The following is a 24505-nucleotide window of genomic DNA, read 5'->3' as shown; positions in this document are numbered from 1 at the left end:
CTAAGCAAATGTTAAGCAAAATTAGAGTCGCAGAATGGGTGCAAAGGGAAGATGCACTCGAGGACCTCACAGAATTAGGTAGAGAGATGAAATTCGGAAACTTGCAAGCATAAGATGCAGTGACCTGGCGCAAGACAATGGTAATTAAAGATCGCTCTGCGAGGCCTTCGTCCCCCAATCGACATAGATTAAGTTCATTACGATGATGCATCTAAACTGAATTGATATATCTTTTGGGGGCCTCTTCAAGCCCAAAAGTCAAGAGAATATAATGGCTTTTAGCGCAACTCAGTTTCCATTAATAATGTCCAGGCCTGAAGTTTAAAGACAAAAGCTGTACGAAATCAACAATACTGCTAGATCTTAGTCAAGGCGTAACGTCTGTTTGGTTGAAGAGGTCTATAGGTATTTCAAGCTCAAAACCTTTTTGCAAAAAAAAAGCCAGAACCATGCTTACCCTTGAACGAACCGTTTGATCAGAATACGGCGAGAATATCCTCCCACCTTCGGGCACTCGCGGACGGTGAAGAGGCCAGCACTTCGACTACCTCGCAGTAATAGTGCGGCCATTATCGGCCTTCACTCGCGGAAAAGATAAACCGTTGCCACTATCGACGTCCTCTTCTGAAAGGGCTCGATTGCCATTCGCTATATGTTCGGCGTAGAGATAGAGGTCGGTTCTTATCGGTTCGGCAAGGCCACCGTACGCAACAAATCAATTTCATCAAGCCATAGGTCGAGACGTGCGGCGCGCACCGTCCAACGCGGTCGCGGTGCTTGTTATCTTTTGCAACTGGCGATAGTAAACTTATTACTCCCAAGCTCCACAGTGAGTTATGAGGCACGCCATAGAGGAGGGCTCCGGATTAATTTTGACTAATTGGATAATCGATTAATTGATGGGATAACTGATCATTTTGACTAGTCGGACAATAGGGTAATTCTTTAACGCTGCATCGAAAGCGCAGCGCACGAGCATTTTTGCATACGCCCACATCTGAACGTGGCCTGCGTGTCCCGGAATAGAACCCATGACCTCGTGTTAAGCAACACTGCGTCATAGCGACTGAGCAACTGCAGCTGGATCCGGCCTATAATTACGCTGTATTCAAGTTGCGTTTTAGGTGGGAGGGGGAAAGGGATAAAAAAATTCCAAAGGAAAGTACAAGAAATTAAAAGGAGGAATACTGTGCGAGTAAACCTGATAATGATTATGAATAATACGCTAGTAAAAAAAATTGGAGGACGCTTCACCTTCGCCTTTAAGAGTGGAACGCGATATCATTCAAAGATCCCTGAACACTTGTCAGGCTTCCTGGAAACTGCAGCTTTCTTTTTTCTCCACCTTCACCTCTGCGCGCCGCTGCCATTTTACGCTCCCTACGCTCCCTACGCTTACACTGCCGAGGAGGCGAGCACCATCTGGATGGTGTTCTTGCAAGTGACCTACCCGGGCGCTGGTGGTATGGTAGAAGGGCTGGAAAAGAGGTTTGTGTTTGAGTTTTCTCGTAACAGAATTATGTTTTCTCTTATGTTTTCCACCCGGAGGGCCTGCGCGGTCAGGGTGGTTTGAGATTATTTTCTCCGCCACCGACGCCAGGTGCGCCCATCGCGTAAAAAAATCCAGGCCTTTCTACGTCACGAAGAGAACTGTGGCAATTTTTCCGAAGAGGCCACTTTATGAAAGGGATGTGAAAAATCAATTCAATACCCGCCTTGCAATAGCAACGCCCAGGACCTAAGCTTCCGAGTATACTTCAGTGGAGTGTAACAAGTTATGCCCATTCTGATCTTAAGAATGAGTCTCTGTGGGTTCAACGCGAAGTAGAGACGGACAGAAGTAGACACGCAGCGATGGCTCTCAACAAGTTTTATTGCGATAGCAATTATATGGACACTCCAAGCGCATTTCTGCCGTCGCCGTGAGGTTCCGTATGAAGTCCAGCGGTGATAAAATCGTCGCCGCGCGCCGTACGCTGTGCGCGCGAGTGAAAGCGTACGAGGGTGAGCCGGCAATCGCGGCTCAATGCAGCGCATGCGAGGGAGGAAGGGAGGCCGGAAGCGCGCGGTCTTTCGCGCGCGAGGCACGGGGGCGAGGCGACGGAGAGGGAGGGGGGGGGGTGTTCTGCTCCGTCGGCTGCTGCTCACAGCGCGGCCGCGCGGGCGCCGTATCTTGAAAGCGATTTGCGATGTGGGCGAAGTGCGCGCCCGCGCGGGCCTCATCTTCAAAGCTATCTGCGATGGGGACAAAGTGCATGCGCCAAGCGCCGGTAGCTTCGTATGCGCTGTGCTTTCGACGTTTAGTTCGCGCTTAATCGAGACGAGAGACAGCGCGAAGGACAATTTGCCCGCTACTGCTGGCGCGCTTTCTCACTCCGGCGTTTTCACAGCGAGTTTCTGCGGTCATCGAGCGAGATGTGTTCATGCTTACCTGTGCGCGCGTGGCACCGTGCTTCTTTATTTAGTTAGTAAGCGAATGTTTACAACTTTATACGGCCCATTAAACTACTGTCCTTGCTTCATATAGCTCTCTACTAATTTGCTGTCGCAATCGATGCTTCGCCTTTCGGGCAAATCAGAGACAATTTTTGTTGTTGAGAGTCGGCGCTTCTGGAACAAAACCTCTATTCGCCATACTCGGCCATTCGATTAATATGTGTTCCGCGCTCTCTAAAAGTTATCACAGTACTGTTTATGGCCTATACATAGCATTTATTTTAGTCGCCTGCGAATGTTGACCTAGCGAACACTGCAAGACAAAATGACACTGATAAGTCGGACACATTCTAGATGTCTAGGACGCCGCCTTGTATCAGGCTACTTCAAGTATAGGTGTCCGTACGTGCCCATTGTTAATGATAAGACGCAGAGCTTCGAAACCACGCGCCGATGACGTTTATTGTGCCTTCTAGGAATCTCAATCGCCTCGGAATGCCTCGCGGACAATGCAGTGGTACCATCTGCTTCACCGCAGTGGCTCAAACCAGCTCGATCTGTTCTGTCCCTTGGAAAGACAAAGAAAAGCGATAAGAAAAAGAGCAGGAGGTCTATCAAGCGGTGCCCGGTCAGCTACCTTGGGAAAATAGCAGGTAACTTTTTAAAGCTACCCTGAGCCTGCTTCTATTCAAGGATACGTACGCAGTTTAGTTTAGTAATGAGGATTTAATAGACGCAGCACACCGAACAGCAACAAACCTGGAGCAGCAAATAACGACAAGCAAAAACCTCTTTTCCATATCAGAGTAACTTTTTTCAGCTTCTTAGCTGTTGCCAATTTCACCTGCTTCAAGAACTTGTTTGTATAAATTTGCTAGAAGCAAGTGTCGCTCTTGGATCTTGTCGCCATCAGAATACATGGCGTGCGAACATTTTTTTTTGCAAACTAAATAACTTTTTGCTAAACCTTGAAGCAGCGTTCGCCAAACTACCTTTTTCTAAACCTTGAAGCAGCATTCGTAAAATCGTAAAACGGGATGAAATTGGTAAACTTTATGAAAAATTTCGGGAGAGTTGGCAGGTATACTTAAAGCAACTAATATTTTAATGAATAATAAGAACTCTAAATAACACAAAAATTTGCGAAGTGTTAGTGAACGAAGTTTAGTCTTATTTTCTATCCCTATTTGCCCCGTGTCGGCGTTTCTCAACTTTACAATCGCCGGACCACCGGTAGTACTCGAGAGGGTTCAAAAGGGTCGGCACTCACCGCACAAGAGGCGCGTCTTAAGATTACCAAACTTAACTATGAGCCTCACTTCATTAGCGCTTGTGCAATGCCTCTTCGCAAGTTTTTCGATAGATTGTCCTCTTACCTGTTGTGAACGGATGAAAGCAAGTTTTTGTTAGCGCCCGCAAAAGTTAACGGGCTGCTGCATCCTGTCTTCGGACATGATCGCTACAGAGAAGACAATTTCTATCAATTGCCCCATCCATTTTTCATCGACACAGTCTACAGTTTCCCCGAGTGGCCAGGCCGAGCCTCATCTGGCCAGACCTTGTCCTTTGGGGAAAGGCCAAGGATGAGAGCTGCAGCTCTTGAGAAACACAAAAATAAAGAGATGAGAGAGACATTCTTTAATTAATGCTAGAATGCTTGCCTGGCCATACGCTTAGCGTGCTACTGCACATGAAGAAGGTGACATATGAAATTACGCATCTATTGTACACGTGCGCGCAATGCACGCAGTCATCAACATCATCGTCATCAGTTTTTATTTTGTTTTTTATTTTATTTTTTGTCCACTGCAGGACGAAGGCCTCTCCCAGCGTTCTCCAATTGACCTTGTCTTGCGCTAGCTGATTCCAACTTGCGCCTGCAAGTTTCCTAATTTCATCACCCCACCTGATTTCTTGCCGTCCTCGACTGCGCTTCCCTTCAATCTTGGCACAGTACACAGCGTACACAGGAAAAAGTAGCGAGAGCATCCGGTCGAAGCCAGTCTCTCAAAAAGGCTAAGAGTGCCTTCATTGAACGCAAAGCAATTACAATACTGCGACAATAAGGTACAAGAACATGGTGCGTCTCAATGGAGCCGCCGATTAAGGCTTGACATTTGAGAGTAACAATCGCGGCGGCAAAGTGCGTGCAGGTGCACAAAACGTGATGTATCATCGCAAACATTGCAAGTATAACGAGGGTGGGAGATCGCGTTTATTGCAGTTTGTGCAAGAAGTGGTTTGTAAAGGGGAGACCTTGGCAGCACACTGGAATGTCTGTTCACTTATTCGTCGGTATGTCCTGCGTGAAGTAGGACGCATCGCCCCACTCCTACACTATGGGTCGGAAGGATGCGTATTAGATGCGAAAGGATGCATCCCACACATAACAGCGCCAAGCAAAAATAAAATAAAATAGGTCTAAAATCAAATAGTTGCGAGTGCAGCGAATGTCGTGTATTCTTGTGTCTCTCCACTTTGTCCTGGTCGATGCGCTGCTTCGCCAATACGGTATGATGATTAATCCCACCAACTCGCCCAACTTTCCACATTACTGAGCGCCAAGCAAACTTGGCGCTGTTATGGTTAATCAATCTGCTCATTCCTCTTATCGCCTTCAATCAACGAATACCTTTGGCCTTCATAAACACTCGAACATCTGAATGTCACAAACCAAAAAAAAAAAAGAAAAAAGAGAGAGAGAAAGAAACGCGGTGGTGAATCGCAGTGAACAATCGGTCCACAAGCCAGCGCAATACCCATGTGCGTCCGTACTACCCGTTACGTGACAGACACGACGTGCATCAAGTTCAGCTATCACTCCAGCCTCCGATAGGCCTCGCACAGCGTGGTCATGTGAATATACGTTATCTGCGCACGGAAACACACAGCTGTTTTATTGCATAGCCTTCAGCAGCCTTATCTAAAAACCTTTTTTCGGGACGTCCACAGTGCGTTTAACCGATATGTCGGTGCGTCAAAAAACAACACGTTCAACATTTATTTGATACGATTACATACTCTACATTTTTTTTCTCTCTCTCTTTTCGATTCATGCTTCAGAAAGATCAGTGGCTGAATCAGACCCCCGATTCATGCCCGACCAGTGGCTTATACAATTCCAAACCCTCCAAACATCAAATGCGACATCACGTGGAAGCGCTACTGCGGGCAATGCCGAATTCTATCTTAGGTTGAAGCAGGGTGCGGAAACTCCCTATACCTCCCTTGAGACGCTCGGTCGCATGCCGATACTAAGGTATCAAGATAAAAAGCCGATACGCGGCGGCCGCGCTGCTTCCACCACTGGCGGTAGGGGTACCCAACTGGAAATAATTCACAGACAAAACAACGCCTTCATGACGTCACTGATGAGGTCAGAAGGTAGAGGGAGAGGGCGCGCAGCCGGGAGGAGGAGGGTTGCCGCGGAAGCATAGAGCGCGGAAGCCCTCTTTTTCCACTTCGCATGCAAGCGGGATCTGTTCGCGCTCTCTAGCAGGTCCGTCGGCCGCGCGGCGACGTTGGCCACATCGCGGAGCAGAGCCCGCTGAACCCAGAAAACGCCTTACTCCGTAAATCTGACCTTCACGCTCAGCCAAGGTCAAACTTGGACATCGCCTGCCACTATGGGCACCGTTCACTGTTCAGGTGGCGCTACGACATTTCATGTTTCGCCCCAGCATCGCCGACGTCGGCCGCTAGAGAGGTGATGAAAATGATACGCCATTCCGAACGACAACGGCTTCCTTATCGTCGCTCGTTTGAGAGGTATGCCCTGCGCTTTGACGACATCAAGCTCAAAATTGTTCCCGCTGCTCATATCGATTGCGAAGCGCGTGCTATCATATGCAGAGCGTGCGCACTTTGATATTTTCACAACTCAGACAGTCTTCTTTCGTGATAAGCGATCGAAAGTATCACGGCGAATGTATACAGCGTCTCTCCAGTTTTGCTGGTTTTGACACTGGCCGTCCCAAAGCTTCACTTGAAGTGGCGCATAGATCGCGCGCAAACTGCAATGCACGGTGCCTATACCGGCGGCTGCTGCACACGCCGCGTGGGCGCCCACACCTTGAAAGTGATGTGCGATATGGACAAAGTGCGCGGAGGCGCGGGCCTCATCTTCAAAGCAGTCTGCGATGTGTAGAAAGTGCGCCGAGTGCTGGTAGCTTCGTATCCGATGTGCTTTCGACGCTTATTTCGCGTTGAAGCGAGACGCAGCATTAAGGTCAATTCGCTCCCTGCTGCTGCCGCGTCGAGCAGCATCATCTGTGTGTTGTCTTGTGGTGCAATTGCAGATGTGGTAGTTGCTGACGGCGCCGAGCAGCGTCTGTGTCCTTTCCCAAAGCAAGCAGAACCGTGCTATCGCTCGACAAACTTGGTTTAATTAACCTCATTCAACCACGGCAATTTTTTTTACCGCATTTACCTTACAAGTTTCTATTCATTTTTTAAAGCACTAGGACATCACTAGTACACACCAGCGCCGAGCAATTATGAGAAATGTATAGCAAACCGTCGTTAACTACCAATATTCGCTGTTAAAATGTTACATTTCGTCATTTCGTGAAAGTAGTCGTTTTGAAATTCCTAACTTGTGGTTAACTTTAGGGCTGCGGTTCAACTAGTCCACAGATATAGCTGGGGCTAGCATTAAAAAAAAATCTTCCTGGCACCATCATTCTTTAACTTTGTTCGTATGTAGTAAAGTGTCAGTCAACTAAAGCTGGCCGATTTCTCAGACCGCCAAAACTCGACACAAGTAAAAGTTGAACGTTTTTGTTTTTATTACCCACATTGCGTACTGGAAAAAGACTGACTGGAAAAAGACTGCAGTGCGAAAGTGTTATTCTGCAGAAGCAATTATCATTCACAACTGAAATTTGTACATAATTGGCGAACATAAATTCCAGAAGATACAAAACAGTGCGAATATTAACCACCAGGAGCTGGTCACACGGAACGTGACTCTATCACGTCTCTTATGACAGTGCACATATTTTGAGTCTTACAGAAGGTTGAGTACAACACATGTATTTCACTGACAATATTAGAAGTAGTAGTGCATGAAAACGCCATAAGGAATTACATGCGTGCATCGTTTTCACGTCAGTGCTCTTGAGGTTTGATAAAACATCAAGGCTGTCTTTTTTTTTTTTTAGCCTTGGCTGTACATATCGGCAAAGTAAAAAGTGCTCTAAATGTATAACCCAACAAACACACACATAAGCCTTCATTACAAGTATTTCATCAGTAGCAGATGGGCTGCCGTCGTGACGAATGAGTCGCGCGACACTGCTGTTGTGTCAGTCCACTCAGGCTTGCACAGAACTGGTTTACTCATGCAAAATAAATACCTGCAAAGAAAATCGAGTGAAATACGTGTGCTTACCTGTTGCCATTAAGGAACCTGAAAAACTTCGCAGAACTTGATATCCCGGTATTAGAACACCACAGAGCCGCTCAAGATATGTGATGCCCCGATTTAGCCATCTTCGTATAATGGCGCGTCTTCCGTTTCTTGCACGCCTGATCAAGCGTAAGTATAATCTTTCCCATCTTCATACTTGGCACGACAACCGCAGCAGATGACCGAGCGCGATCCGACTTGTGTTATCGCTGAGCTAGTGGCAAGGGTGAGCGGAGGCAAGCTCGACGGACGCACGAAGTCGTCCACTTCCCGTGATTCGCCCGATTTAAAATTCACAAAAGCAAAAAAATAACTAAACAGAAATAAGAGTTGTTTGCCGTTCACTCAAATTTCTTTATTTCTAAATGCTTGCGAATAACAAGAAATGCGAATATCCACATCTACTTTGCTTCGTTTCCCCAGATCTTTGGATCCCCGGCAACCACTAGGAGCACGCATGTTCCTTGAAACCGAAACTATCACTCGCCTTCCGGGGGTACGTATAAATCCGCCATTGTTACTCCTTTAAGCAGATAAGCGAATACGCGGTCAGCCTTTCAGCAAGACAAAGAAAGCAGGCAATGTGGCAGAACTTTGTTCGGCATTACTTTGTTCGGCATGCCGTGACGTCAGCGAGTACCGCCCATACGAATCCTGGGCCGGGATAACGTAGCGATTCTATTCCAGTGCTATTCCTTTTCGCGTTTCGCTAGTGACGTCTGGGCGGCGCTCCGCATCATCGCCTCCGAGATCGCGCGCGCTATGCGAGCGAAGGTGATCTCGAAGGCCATGTCCGCCTACGTACATTATCGTCGCAATCACCTGCACCTGAGTGACGGGCGATAGGTAAGGAACAGAATCGCGCGAAAGGAATCGCTACATCATACCGGCCCTTCACTCAGCGAGAAACCAACAGGCTGTGATCAGCGTTTCCAAATATTTGAGAGGTCTCCCAAAGCGGGGGCTTGTGGGTGCCACGAGCGAAGATCCATGCCAGGGCTCATCTATTGTGTCCCGCTTGCATTCCGGCGCTAACTGGGTAAGGCGGTGGTCCTGCCTGATAAACGTGCGAGGTGTACACCTGCGAAATACAACAGAAAAAAAAGGTGCTGTAGACAAAAAGTTACATATGAAGCATTCATCCAGCTTATAACGTCGAACCGCACTTCCCAAGCGTAACATCATCATCATCATCATCATCATCATCATCATCATCATCAGCCTATATTTTATGTCCACTGCAGGACAAAGGCCTCTCCCTGCGATCTCCAATTACCCCTGTCTTGCGCTAGCGTATTCCAACTTGCGCCTGCAAATTTCCTAACTTCATCATCCCATCTGGTTTTCTGCCGACCTCGACTGCGCTTCCCTTCTCTTGGTATCCATTCTGTAACCCTAATGGTCCACCGGTTATCCATCCTACGCATTACATGGCCTGCCCAGCTCCATTTCTTCCGCTTAATGTCAACTAGAATATCGGCTATCCCCGTTTGTTCTCTGATCCACACCGCTCTCTTCCTGTCCCTTAACGTTAGTCCTAAGATTTTTCGTTCCATCGCTCTTTGTGCGGTCCTTAACTTGTTCTCGAGCTTCTTTGTTAACCTCCAAGTTTCTGCCCCATATGTTAGCACCGGTATAATTAAGCGTAACATATTAATCGATAATTTGAGCTCGCGTGTATATCGAATTAGATTTCATTTCAAGCAAGAAATATTTTTTCGACTGCGCAATCGAAATATTACTGAACTTTACAAGCCAGTTGTTTTAGCGAAGCGTTTAGCTAATTAATTAAAGCTGTTCGGTAGCGATAAAGATCTCTCTGTTGCACATTATTCACGGCAAGTAAATGTCCTAATTTTTTATGTCACAGTTAGTTCAATTAACTAAATTCATGGATTATTTCTGAAATTATTGGCTTTAGAATACAATTGAAAATGCACAATTGAGCTCTGTGAGAATAAAGAAAAAAAAGTGATTGCTGTATGCGTGCGCTTCCGTATCTTGCGTATTCTACTCATGCTGTTTTGATTCTAGGCGTGTCGAGACTGGGGTGCTGAAAGGGGTGTGCAGGCTGTTCAGCATTTTCTAGACAGTGCATGGCCTGCACATGCTTCGACCTGCGACGTCACGCAAGTTGATCAACAGCTCCTGCACTTTACAGGCAGACGCGGCCGGTGACACGGAGACATTTTCTCTTGGAATATCTAGTTTCTTTCAGAAATTAAATGGCCCTAACATTTTTTTTTCTTTTTAAAAACGAACAAAGCTTTCTTTTATTGGGTCACCCAACATCCGCCAAAATAGAAATTTCTCTAATACAGCGACAGACGTTATTGTACTGCGCGGTTTGTCGACCTGTCACAACAAAGTACAGTCCGGCGGTAGGAATTCCTTTTGCAATGTCGACTGCTGGTTGTTACGACAAGGGCAGTTCCGCCGTTTACGAGAGAAAAACTTGCCGTCGTGACAAGGCGGCAGCCTTATGACAGAACGTTTCGTCGTAATGACACCATTTTTCTTTCATACTGTACCTTTCGCCCCGCGCAGCCCCTGCAGATGCATACGCACAGCACGACGATTCCGATCAGCACGACAAGGGGCACGATGACGATGACAGCGATCATCCAGCCGGAAAGCAAGGCGCCTTCCTCGTATGCGTACGTGTTGACCTCGACAGTGTCTGCGTGTCGTCAGAAAGCCACGAAGCTAGTTATTCGGCTGCGCCGTAACCAATCCTTTCATATAGGAAGTGATCTCTGAAACTTCCTGTATACTGCGTGGTTCGGAGAACAGCAGAGCCACTGTTCTCCGAAACACTCAAAGTACCGGATGTATCGGACACCACATTACATGATGCGTTTTATTGCGATAGCAATTATATGGACATTCCAGGTGCATTTCTGTCGTCAGGCGTCGCCGTGAGGTGTCGTATAAAGTCAAAGGGCGGTAAAATCATGGCCGCGCGCCGTATGCTGTATGCAGTGTTGCCAGGTTTGGCTATATATAGCCAAATTGGGCTACGGGAAAATTTTTTTGGCGTCGACTTGGACGAGTTGGCTATGTGGCTATATTTGGGCTACTGAAAATTTCCGACTTGGCTGTGTTTGGGCTATAAGTGGCGCCCTAATCCACACTCCAGAGGTGGCTCTGATCGGGTAGAAACAAATCTCTATGGCTGTGTTTTAGCTGACTGAGCCGGCCGAGCGGCTGTGCGTGTGTGCGTGCGCGAAATGACCCCCCTTCGCCTTCCCTTCCCTCTCTGCGCCGTTGTCTGCGCCAGTGGCTTTGATCTTTGATGCACTTAAACTTGCATCCCGCTTGACCGTTATGCAACCGATCCCCTGGCATCGGGATGAACCTGGGAGTAGTGGGTTTTTCACACTACACTGCATTAACATGGCTATGCTCAGGAAGGGAGAGCAATAACATAGGGTCGGGGCCGTCGGGCGATCGTGGTACCGACATGAAAGAAGGGAAGCATGGGTGGGTGACACGCTCCAGTGTGTTCATGGGCATGTCTAAATTCTGGGTGAAGTATCGCGCCGGGCACAGCTTTCGACCTACTCCACGTTTCTCGCACGAAGCTTTACTGGCATTTTCCTTCTCCTACTAGATGAATTTTATTCGTGCTTACATTCGAGATTCATTTCAATAGGTTGGACGTAAGATCGAATCCTCCTCAGAGAGGAGAATCCAAACATAGGGAAGTGGGCCAAGTTTGCGAGAACATATAGACCGTTTTTTCATGGGCGCCGCCATTGCGTATGCAGTGGCGCCATCTATGGGCAGTTGGCATGCTGGCTTGGGCGAACGCCCGTGTTGTATGCTGTGGTATACGCTCGGTGGCAGTTTCTGGTGGATTTTTTCGCACTCGCTCGGTGTATTTATCATGAAATGGCGTCTTCTACGTGGGGAATGGTCCTGTGAGGCGTAGTGAAGGAATTTAAGTCTGAAGTAATTAAGCGGCTGGAGTAACTGCTGGTGTTAGGGCGGACGGAGCACCCAGCGCGAGGTGTGCGCGTTTGTTTGAGCTTACAATCAGCCTCGGATATCAGTTAGTATTTCTGAAAATTCGTTTCACGATTGTTACCTTACTGCAGGATTCTCCGCACTGTAATTCTAAGCTCTGGTTTAGGTGCAACGAGTAGTTACGAAACATTTGACGATCCTAACAGCGTGAGTACTTTTCTGCTGGAGAATAAGTCGTGCTCTTTACTTGGACAAGCGTTCAAGTTGTTAAGTGTATATAGACTGGGCGACTGCCTTGTTTGCTGGGCAAGATTTCCACCCACAAATAAAATGGTTTGGTTAATACTGCAATAACCGCATACCGTACAGTGTGAATCACACTTTTCGAGTGGTCGAACGACCAGCTGCAGACTGTGCGAGCGCCCGAGGCAGTACTAAATGCTGTTTGTTCTATGTAGCGTATGGTCGAAGTGGTCCAAGCATGCGGCACGACTATGCGGAGTCTTATTGCATCGTTATCCCGTCGCGGCTTTTACCATTCTGAGTGAGTTAGTTCGGGACGTGCTCGTCGCCGAAAGCGACTGCGCGCTTCTTACACTAGTGTGCCGGTTTGCGCAGTAATCTTTTAAGGCTCCGCTTATATGGATTCAGACAGTGAGTGGCATCTGTTGCCTGTCCCTTTTCTTAACACATATTCTTGGCGTGCTAGAGACCTAAGATGGCGGCCAGGTTGATGTGATTGACACTACATAGGTAGTGTGTGTCCCAGCTAAACCGGGCCAAGCTAATTGAAAAACAAACACAAAAAATAAGAAAACAAGATAGGACGATCAGACAACGCGAAATATCATAACGCGAAAGACTTGTTTTAGCTCGCCAAAAAAGAAGCTGTGGGCACGTCGCCGTCGCAGATCGCTGGACAGCTGAACATAAAATGGTATCTCACGCCGTAGGCATGAGATAACGTGAGAGATGGATGACGCTGAACATTATTTTGTGTTCACGACAGCTAAAAAGCAGAGTTCGCAGTTAATATTACTGTAAATAACTAAAAATAATAACTTAGTACTATTTGTCATAAAATAAAAACAATGATTTCGCCCTCTGCAGCGATTCGCTGGAACTTAGGAACTTCCGGGCACAACCAAAAAGTGTTCTGTGCAAGCATGATGTCGCTGTTGTTGATGTCAAGGGCCGAGCGTCACGGCGGCAAGGACATTTTGTTACGACTGGTTGTGCAAAACAGGATTGCCGTAGTCGAATGCGAAAATGTATACACAAATAAAATTGGAAATAAAAATGGCTATATTTGGCTACGAAATATTTTGCACTTTTTTTTCTCTTTGGCTACATTTGAGGTACAACTTCTCTAGCTTTTGACTACGCCGCCTCGTCGGACCTGGCAACACTGGCTGTATGTGCGAGCGAAAGAGTGCGAGGGTTAGCCGGCGATGGCGGCTCAATCTCGCGCACGTAAGGGAGGAAAGCTGGGAGCAAGCGCGCCATCTTTCGTCGTGCGCACGGCTCCGGAAGGAGGGGAGGGGGCAGGTTCTACTCCGACGGCGCCCCCGGGCCGCGCTATCTTGAAAGCCATTTGCGACGGGGACAGAGTCCCCCGTGCGCTACGTTTTCGCGGCTTAGTTCGCGTTGATGCGAGAGGCAGCACGAAGGTCAATTCGCTGACTGCTGTGCCGCCGCGTTTCCTCACTCCAGCGTTCTGACAGCGACATTCCGCGGTCATCGAGTGAGATGCGCTCATGTATGCTTATGCGCGCGTGACACCACGCTTGTTAATTTAGTTCGTATGCCTATGTTTAGAAGCTTGGTGACGTTTGAGCACTGACGTGACGTTTTCTATTTGCCATTCTCGGCATTAAATCAAAGTGAAATCCCTCTAAAACTCAAGAAAAGAATACTGCAAAGCATCAGAGCGCCCTAAATAAGTTATTAGAGCACGTGTTTCTATGCAGGAGTTTCGGTTTCGGTGCGACAGGAAACGGATGCATTGTGACGTCATGATACACCTGCTCGCTCGACTCATGCCATATCGCTGCGCCTGCCACACACGTCAAGGACGCCAAGGCCAGAATTAGAAGACCCAACTTAAGTGTCAAATTATGATCATGGATGGTTCGTAATGACGTCATCGTGGCCGTCATCATGGGGTATTAGCACGTCGAGTAGCAGCGCAAACAAGAAGCGTGACAGCAGGGCCGCGATTTTGTAGCGATGCCTTATGACTTATTCGATACTAGTCTTATCATCCAACGCTCATGGCGGGCTGATACCGGTGTTAACGCGAGCGGACCGTCGCTCTAACCACTCACAAAGCACGATAAGCGCGAAAAGGCATTATTACCGGAAAGGCCTCGCTACAAAATACCGGCCCTGGGCAAGTATTTTGTAGTGATGCCTTTCCGGTAATGATGCCTTTTCGCGCTTATCGCGCTTTGTCAGTGGTCAAAGCGACGGTCCGCTCGCGTTATCAACGGGATCCGCCGGCCGTGAGCGGTGGATGATAAGACTGGAGTAGAATAAGTCATAATGCCTCGCTACAAAATCGCGGCACAGGACAGGCGCGTCTTGAGCTAAGCGAGAAACCGATATCGTTGATAATACGGTGACAAACGGTCACCGTCAAAAAACAATACAATGCACAGTGCTATAACAGGGCTCAGCGACTTAAACACGATAATCTGGCCGCATGGTCGGCGTGGGTGGTCGGCGCTTTTTGTGCTACCGGTGACCGCTGGGTGATCGCTGGAGAAGGAGGGGATGGGGTGGCGCAAATGAAGTCACAATGCGTCACAAAGGACTTCGCTTTCTTCGTATACGTTTCATCATTTGTTCATATTTCACTACATGTGCTTGAGGCAAATCCCTCGAATAAAAAGAAGAGAAAAGAGCCACGTGCTTACTTGTGGTTGAAAGCGGAGGGAACATTCACAATCATAAGAAAACGAGAAAAAAAAAGCGCTGACTTACACTTATTCATTCTTCGGCATCGGCCACCAAATTTGTAGTTCAATAAAACTTGTTGCTGGGCGAGTTGGTTCATACTTCGAGGAAAACAAATATATTTATAACGTGCAAGGCAACATGTGCTGTCAATTATAAATAATGTAAATGCGCATTTGTCTGCGCATCGTCAAGCATGTCCGTTCCGAATTTCAGGAAAATCAAGATCTTGCATAAAAGCCAAGATACTACTGCCCGGGAGTTGATGAAGCCTTCTACATATCTCTGAGAGGGAAAGCTTGCGTTAGTGACACATCCATATCTTTGATGGATAGTGAGAAGTGTTTTTTGCACCACTTGCTATATTCGGCGGTTATGTCAATGTGACTATATGCTTTTGCGCATTTGCAAACAAGGGTATATAATGAGGAAGAATAAAGCTAGTTGAAAGTTAGCGCTTGTCCGTGTCTCTCACTTCGTCCTTGCTTGATTCTTGCGCAGTATATTTGTTTTCCTCAAATTCGTAGAAAGCACGGAAACAAAGAAAGAAAAAAGAACGGCACATGCGCAAATGAGGGCTCTCATATCGTACATATCGTCTGTAAGTGCGTGCCCAGAACAGCTATCTTGGTACTATTTTACAGGTTGGTAGGCCAGTCGTTGACCCTAGCACTATGTAATGCTGATACTGAGATGGTGAGATTGTGAATTTTCGCACTTACTTTCAACCACGCGCATGTCTAACGCACTAGCCTAAGAATACGTTCTACTTCAGTAGTGTGCTACTTGGCTGCCGGTGTAAACGCGATAGTGACGAATAATCGTATAGAGACTTTTTTTTTTCTTTTACTTCAACGAAGGACAGCAGCCGCACAAACGTGTTTCTAACGCTTCGAGCTTCAATGACGCGCCTCAAGATGGCGCAACCACAGCTGCTGCTGTTGTCATCCTCCCCTTCATTGTTACGGTATTCCGGAAACGGAAATACCACAGACAGGCTACAATTCTCTATTCACTTATATCCGTACGCTTCATGCATGCATGCACGCGTGAATTCATTCTTTCGTGCCATATGCTTGCAGTATTGATCCATACTATACTCTGTTACCCTATACTATACAATGCTTATAGGCTCAGTAGAGTCGAGTTAGCGGCTACCCTGGCGCCATCTGCCGCAGCGACGCGACAGTATTGGGAAGGTGGCTCCGCAGCTCGGCCGGCTCGATGCGTATTCTTTTCCGCGCGATACACTTCGTCTCGGTCACGGTTGAAGCCGTTTCGCTTTGTTCACCAGCCTCCCTTATTTTTTGGATACGTCTTGCAACGGTGCAATGGCATGCGCTTCATCGGCAAGCGTCGAAATTGACGGAGGTGGAAAAAGAAGGCAAGTGGAACCGGCGATACTGTTACGTAAAGGACTGTCACAACCACGAAGGCCTGTCCGGGATAAAGTTGTACAGGTTTCCTGGCAAGTCTTACGAAATCGAACGCTGAAATAAATGGATCGCAGCTGTGAGGAGAGTAAAGTAAGTCAGCTTCTTTCATATTTGTGAGAAGGGTTTGTTTTGTAAATCGTGATACACGCGCGCGTTTCACAGCTCGTTGTGCGACGCCATGCTACCATGGCCAGCTGCTGAACATTTAAAAGAAATTTGTCACGACTGTGCTGATTTGACGACTTTTTGCCGTCACCTTAGCAGTCGGTATGATCAGCATTGCACTGGCATGTGCGATGAGCAATATTTTATTCCAAGGAAGCCTATTTTGTGCTGGCGAGCGCTAATTCACAGACGATCCTCGTTTCGGCCGCTGGCGCTTGAAAGGCGCGGTTTCACATGGTGCGATTTTTCTTCTGATTTACATTTGCGATATAGCATTGCAAAAGCAAAGCGCGTATGCATGCAATGGAACCCATACCATAGGCTTCCCCATGCATTTTCTATGAAGGCCTATGTATCCGTATCGGTATGCATAAACCTGATCATATGGATATTCTCTCTGATGAGTTTCTTAAATGGTTCATTATCTCTTATAAAGCTGACAATCGTTTAATTTACACTATTATAACGATTAAATATCTTCGCAAATTACGCATTTCTTGAGCAGATACAAGGCATTACACTTTTCGCGCGACGGACAGGATTAAAAAGACCAGATAAATAAGGGCTCGTTTTTCTCACTTGCCGCGCAAAGCGACTCGTAGTTGCGCGGATTACGTTGGCAAGTAAGTCCTGGTTTCGTGTTCAGCAGTGAGCCATATGACAGACCGCTTACAACTGCTTTAAAACCGCAAAAGTTTTCGTTTGGCGGCGTGCCAGACGACGACGAAGTACACAACGTTAGAGCACAGCGGTGTCACACAGTCAATGTCAATCAAGATCGCGCCCGATCCGGATCACATTTCTCAATTTCGATCAAGCATGGTCACTGCCATACGGTCCAGCAATCCGAATCGAGTTAGTTAAACTCACTCGACATGACTACGCTGACGACAGCCTACGAGTGAGCGTGTAGCTGCACGCGGTCCAGATCGAGCTGTATGACAATCTAAAGTAACAGTGTGACAGGGGCATCAAATGATAGGCCGCGGCGTACAACGCGCCGGAGCGAAATGAGGCATGCATTGCCAACAGTGAGGCGTCGATTAAAAATCGGTCAACTACAACGTTTTCAGGGTGCCAGTATAGTGACCTCAATTTTAGTGTAACAGTAGGCTTTACTCACGTGAAGGATGATTTCGTATAGTAGTTGTTTTCCCTGCTGCGATCGGCACTTCGCGTGAACGTCCACGCCGTCTACTTCTTTCACTGAGGTAACATGCGAAGCAGCGTAGAGCTTGTCTCCGCTGGTTAACGCTGCACCATGAAAGCACTCGTCTATTCATTAATAGGCCTGAACCCCACAAGAACTATTTGTGACATCACAGAGGGCCACGCTTGCACTTTCACGTACACACACGCACAAAAAAAAAACGGCGGCGGATTGCGGATGTACGTGCGGCTTTCGGAGACGTCTATACGTAGTTTCGAAATCTCGCGGTCTTCCCACCTTCCCAGTTTCGCGCCGCCCGCCACATGTGGCGCTGAGCATCGCGGCACCGCTGCTGCGCAGCAGCGCCGCTTGTTCACTCACTACATGTACGGAGCCTATACACTTACGGTTATACTCAAACTTGGTCCTCCTCTCCCAGTCAAATCGGTCCCCCCAGGAGCCGCCACGCGCAGAAGGAACTAAGTCTCTGTCCCAAATGTTCAGCACGCCGTTCGAGGCCGAAAGCCGCTGCTTGAGCTCGGCGGCTTGCTCCACACTGGCAGACTCCGGGCCCTTCGCGATGCTTGCGCAGCGGACGGAGTTGAGCATCGCCGCAGTCATCGCAGCCGCGACCATTGTGAGCCCTGTCATCTTGCTGTTCCACGGCGGTGGGGGACGGAAAGGTAGACAGCTCAACGCAGCAAAAGCCGGCTCTCGAGTTGCTGAAATATAAGGTCAGTTTTAAAATGAAGAAGGAAAAACATGTGGTTGATCCCTCTTATATAGGAATCGGTATAGAACACGAAAGTGAAACGTGTCTTCACAGAAGTAGTGTAATGTTTATTGCACATTGATATATAATGTCTATTGGTGTTTTGTGGCTAAAGCACCCTTAGGCGTTGATGCACCCACGCTGACGCCTGGTGGCACGTCTCCTCCATCACGACTACCAACGTCGATGACCATGAGCAACCGTCGTGCATATGGAAGCTGCACTACGCTGCACACGCTAGCACAACGCGAAAGACGAAGCACGTAACTGACACACTAATACAACGCGCAAGACAAAGCACGTAACTGAATCGTCACCGAGTCAAATCAGCGCGTACAGCGCGTCGTAATTGCAGCCTCCGCGATCAACTTCAGAAACATTTTCAGAGCTAATTGCGGAGGCCACGCTCTGCTGTGCTGAGTACGGTGAACGCCACCTAGGTGGCGTTGGTAGTGCTTCTTGATGCCAGCGTCCCTTCGAATGCTGGCATCGAGGCGTCGTAGTGCTGAGACCACCGAAGCGTTCACTGTCCGGTGCGCGTTAGTGTCATAATGCAGTACTTCTCTTTTCTGCTCGTAGGCGGCGGCACCGCCCCGAGCAAGAGCGCGGGTACACGGAGGAGTGTTAGATATATAAGGGGCGTCTGTGTAGCTCTCTGCAAATGCGCAATGGGTTAAACGCTCGGCGATCTATCGTCGCGGACCGAGAGGTCGTGGGTTCGATTTCCAAATTTTGCATGTTTGTGGAACTTTTTCTTCTGGTTTCTTTCTTTGTATTATGTTCGTGTACATTGTAAGAACGTCATTCCGTATTTCCGTATGACGTATTTCCGTGACGGAAATACGTCAGTGAAGTCTTGGTGGACCCCGGCATAAAACACTTTCGTGTTAAAATAAGCAATGAAACAAGGCATCCGAAGAAAGGAAGGGAAGATTGAAGAGAAAAGGAAGAAAGGCGCATTGAAATTCTGTAAACTGCATCTGATGGGACAGCTACAGAGGGGGGAAATGCACTGTTATCACTGACACTGTCACGCGTTCGATATTTTGCTGTTTGCGGTGACTGTTCGATACTTGACTCACCGTTTGGAAGTGCTTCCTTTATTCAGCGCCACTACAACGTGATAATATACGTCGATGTTTGTGGCGCAAGAGCTTAGGAAAGGAAAGAAGAAACGGGCAGAAAAGAGCGCCAACTGGCAGCGAACTTTATTTTGTGAAAACGAGCTCATATATAGAATGCTTCGATGCGCAGATCCAAAGAGCGCAAGAACAAAAATAATTTTTGGATGAACAAACAAAATCTGAATACATTTTACACAATGATATATCCTGGCTAAGAGAGAGGCACCCTAACGAAAACAAAAAACAAAAAAAGCTTAACCTTGCACTCGGCCGCGCGACACTTGAAACAGCGAAGTCGCGCTTCAATCGCTGCTGTCATAACCACCCTTGCTGATGTCGGTGACAATTCGTTCTGAACCGCTTTTCGCCCGAAGCTTCGCGACCTATTTGGATCGACCTTGTGCCACGGACGCGATACTTAAGCCGAAGCCGACACCGACGCCGACGCCCGATTTTCTGCGACACGGGGCCCATCGCGTTGAAACTTCGCTCTTCGCCTGTCGCAGTGGGCGAAATCCGAAGAACGTTTATCATACGATAGGATCTTACTGTGCAAAATTAATCTCAATTTCTCTTTTGCTTCAGCTTATACATTCAAATGTGCCGTGGCCAATCACCGCTGACACGTGCCTTTTTTCTCTCTATTTTCTGCTTAGGAATCAAAGCGCGCACTCACGTTCAGCCGATCGCTGGGTGCTCCTTCCAACCGGGTTTTCTTTTTTCTGGCTTCCGATCACGAACACTCTTCACCAGAAGCAGAGTCTCGAATGCAGTAGACGTAGAACGTCGCATACACGCATCGACAAAGCTTGCGTGGGCCTTTTATCTACCATATCTCCCTCAGTCGTGTCTTACCGCCTGTTCCGGCAATGGCGCCCTCTTACCTTCCAGTGACATAATACCTCTATGGAGTAATCCCGACCAAAGTGGAATGACGTCAGCTACTATCGGGTAGTTTTCGTAGTCGGCGTCGATAACACCGCGTCCGTTATCAAAACGGCTTTGTGACTTTTTTTCTCCTTTTTTTTTTCTTTTGCGCTTGGCTACGCCCCGATCTCACGAACAATCGTAGCAACGCAGCGGAAATTCGAGCATAGTATACGACTCGATATCGACGTCGTCACAGTGGGTGTTTCGTCGAAGGCTGCGATTTCTAAACGCTTTGCAAGAAGGTACAGGGGCGCTTTATCACTCTTTAAAGGCGATAGCATTTCGTTGCTTACCCCATCCACTTCCCTGCTAAGATATCTGTAAAGTATACGAAAGCAAAGGAAAACTATCTTCATGTTCCCGACTCTTATACCGACACTCTATCACTTGTGTTACAATAATCCTAGTTCCCAAAATGGTTTTACAGGGTCACATAAAGAATTCCATCTTAAAATACGGAAACGCTTTTTTCGTGACGTATATGAAATCTCGCCTCTAATGCTAACCACAAGAACTGCAGTGATAATTGATAACGTATTCGCAAGAGGCACAGAAATATAGAACTTGGGAAGATATGAGTCGTATAGTTTGGCATACATAATCCCATACTAGCTGTCAGAGGTAGTGAATGATCTACGGAATTTCAGTATCACCCCAGACGTCGTAGACCTAGGGCGCGATCTTGCACGCGTTCCAAAATGGAACGGAGGCGTTCCGTTCCATCGAGCCGCACACGATTGGTCAATTTCAACCGCGACGTTCAAATTGACCAATCGTGTGCGGCTCGATGGAACGGAACGCCTCCGTTCCATTTTGGAACGCGTACAAGATCGCGCCCCTAGTCGCAATAACCACAGACACAGAAGTGTCATTTTTTTAAAGGGAAAGATAGTCATTCCCTTGACTGCAGCACGAATTTACGAAGGAAATCCCTGCAGGCTTCTGAGAAAATTCGCAGTTAAAAAAAATCGTCTTGGTCAGGCGAGCGAAACCCAGAACTGCACACCTATCCGGGACCGTTGCTTTGTCATCTGAGCTAACCATGAGGCTGGTAGATTGCAGGCTGAAGCCAAATTAATCGACAACTCGAACTATAAAGGCATTGGCAAAAGAGTTCTGCGGAAGCATACAAGGCGGAGGAATCAATCATTAAAGGGACAGTTGTCATAGACCCGACAGTAGCACGGAACTATACGAAGGAAATCCATACGGCGTTCCTCGCATAGCTAGCTGCCGGATTCCATATATATAGGAGCCGGATCACACAGGACTGATTTACCATATTCAGTGCCCCGCGCTTCGAGTTGGCGATCAATTAGGCTTCGCGCTGCAGTCTGCTATTCTCACGATTTTAGCACAGATGGCAGAACGACCGCCCAGCGACTGTGCCGGGTTTGATCACCGGACCAGCACGAATTTTTTCTTCGAATGCGAAGCTAGCTCCATTTTGTGAAAACCGCATCGGTTTCTTTTATGTATCCTCGTTCTAAAAGCGGGTGGATGACACACTTCCGCTTAGCAATATTGAATGAAAGTTAGAACGTATTGGTAAATTAACATTCTACAATATCAAAAAGGCCCCTCTTACCGTAAAATGAAGCTTGGTAAACCAGAAAAACACACACACACACACACACACACACACACACACAAAAGTGCGGGTGGCCACGCCATCTTGAAATTACAGCACCAGATCGCTGTGACGTCATGGAACTCGACGGTGTCCACTTGGACCTAGTTAATTTCTTTTAAAGATAAATACGGACTACGTCAGTTGTATTCAAAAATGGCCAAGGACTGAAGTTAGCGAGTTTAAATAACTCTTACTGAGCCGCCACTGCTCAAATAATAACAAAAATTACTCTGAAATCTGTGACGTCACATATATAACTGCGAGATTTTGGCCGCCCTGCCACACGTGCACTAGCGGTATATTACTATAGGCTACCATGTTCATGGCAGCCCAGCCTGCAGATCGCGAAAATTTCCTTACCTGATGTTCAAAAAGTGTTGCAGTGTCCCCTTTAACATTTATTCACCCCAACTGACGTTGCACTGCATGCTTAAAGGCCAAACTACACGTACGCGTGCCGGCGCGCGAAAGTTCACGCCCACGCGCCTTGCGTTTGCCGCGTCTCGCGAGTAATGGCGGAGTGAACCTGCAAGATGCGCGCCAGCGTGCGCCCACTTGGCTCACTATTTTCGCCTTGGCAGACACCGTCCCGTATCTTTGTGACGCAGCCACAGCACCGATATCTGTCTGGGAAAGATATCTGGGCTCGCGCCGCGCTTCAACACGTATACGATCTGTCCTGCCCAGTCTGCGCATGCGCGAGGCGCGTGGGCGCGAGCTTTCGCGCGCTTGCAAGCGTACGTGTAGCTCGTGTAGTTTGGCCTTTGCGTTCTATACGTGTCTATATAAGGAAAGTAAGAACTTATCATGCGCCTTCAAGAAGCAGATAAAACGTAACACTAAAAATTATAGGGCTTTTACGTGCCAAAACCACGATCTGATTATGAGGCATGCCGTAGCGGGGGCCTCCGGAAATTTGGACCACCTGGGGTTCTTTAACGTGCACCTAAATCTAAGTACACGGGTGTTTTCGCATTTGGCCCCCATCGAAATGCGGCCGCCGTGGCCAGTGATTCGATCCCGCGACCTCGTCCTCAGCAGCCCAACACCATAGCCACTTAGCAACCACGGCGGGTAAAATATAACACGATTTCCTCAGTGACATGATGCCTGCTGCACTACTATACAATATCTGCCACAAATGCTTAACTCTTTCCTATATACCATGGGACAGGGATAATTGGTGTTTTTGTGTGGTAAGGCAGATGTTTTTTTTTTCTGAAGCAAATACTGCACTCAATATTTATTGTAATACATAAAGAGAAAGAAAAATGAATGCACTTTTCACGCATAAAGCTTTTATTAACCAGATGTACGTCATAAAAAAGATATAAATTGGTAAAATCAAGATTGTGCGATAAAATGGAACAACGTTTGTAAAGACACGCTTCTTTCTACTAAGAAAAAAATGTTATGAAAATTATGATATACAAAATGTATTGCCGTCTATTAGGCACTATCCCCGAAAAAAAAAACTTCTCATTGAACAGGTATTCCGCTACAACAATTTAACTGCAAGCACTACAGTGGGGCGTGCATGCCGGGCTGCGGCCGCCGATGTTCCGGGCTGGTTTGCGTCGTCGTCGCTTTCAGACTCAAAGCATAGAGAACCAAATTCTCTGTGCTCAAAGTCCGGCAAAATGTCAGCGTCCTCTGACTCAATGCTATTCGATGTATCGATAAGATCAGCCGCAGAGGCAGCGGAATCGCGATATCTGCGATCTCCCGAAGCGCGCGCCGTTTCCGGAGCCGGACATTTTTGCGTTCTGCTTTGACGATCGCGAAACTTCGGAGCGCGTTTAAAAATCACCGCTTGGTGGGAAAAAAGCGAACTGCTTAGAAAACAAAAATATAGTTTCTCTTCTTTCACGTCCGATGTCGCAGTGTGTCCGTGAGCGGCACGGACTGTCTCGAAAGCGGCGTTTCAAACCATCGATAGAGGGCTAACCATGCCCAATGGGTGCGACACGAAAATAGTTAATTTCTACGTAATTTTATTGGGTTAATATTGCACTTTTATACCGGGTGTTTCAGGGAAAACTTTCAAATTAAAAAAAAATGCCTATGGCAGATAGCACAATTCTAGTCCATGAGCTGGTCTACTCGAAGAGGCGGACATTACTTGCGCAATAAACTGAAATACACAATTTACTAAATAGAAATCTACTAATTACGTTTCTTTACTAAAAATCTTATGGCACATATTGCAATTTACAAAGTCTAGCCGGGGATTTCGCAACGCAGATCCACTTAGAACAAATTCTCAGGATGATTCAGGATATTAATTCCCGAACTTTGCGGAGAAATGCATTGGCATTCCAATTACTTCTCTGCTAGTAAGTCCAATGACAGTGCATTTTTACCGCTAGTTTGACAGTGCATATCTCTAAATTCTCAGGATGACATCATGATGCCATCCTGAGAATTCGTTCCAAGTGGATCCGCGTTGCGAACTCCCCGGCTAGCATTTGTAAATTGCAATATGTGCCAAAAGGTAATTAGTTATAAACGTAATTAGTAAT

At 47.3% G+C, this 24505-nt stretch overlaps 1 protein-coding gene across 4 annotated transcripts in view; it reads right to left on the bottom strand.

Annotated features, from left to right (window-relative positions):
* LOC119434056 (uncharacterized) overlaps positions 1-24505 on the bottom strand; it is a 54597-nt gene that overhangs the window by 11014 nt on the left and 19078 nt on the right. For 2 of the 4 annotated variants that reach the window (XM_049659357.1, XM_049659356.1), the window contains exon 4: positions 17932-18246. In XM_049659357.1, coding sequence (XP_049515314.1) covers positions 17932-18246 — 315 coding nt within the window. Of the gene's footprint in view, positions 1-7828; positions 8928-10377; positions 10527-17931; positions 18247-20096; positions 20255-24505 lie in introns of those variants that run through there. The other 2 variants (XM_037701368.2, XM_049659358.1) reach the window with 2 other exon arrangements.

This window comes from Dermacentor silvarum, chromosome 11 (assembly GCF_013339745.2).
Source record: "Dermacentor silvarum isolate Dsil-2018 chromosome 11, BIME_Dsil_1.4, whole genome shotgun sequence".
Taxonomy (NCBI): Eukaryota; Metazoa; Arthropoda; class Arachnida; order Ixodida; family Ixodidae; genus Dermacentor; species Dermacentor silvarum.
This window is presented reverse-complemented; position numbering and strand designations above follow the sequence as displayed.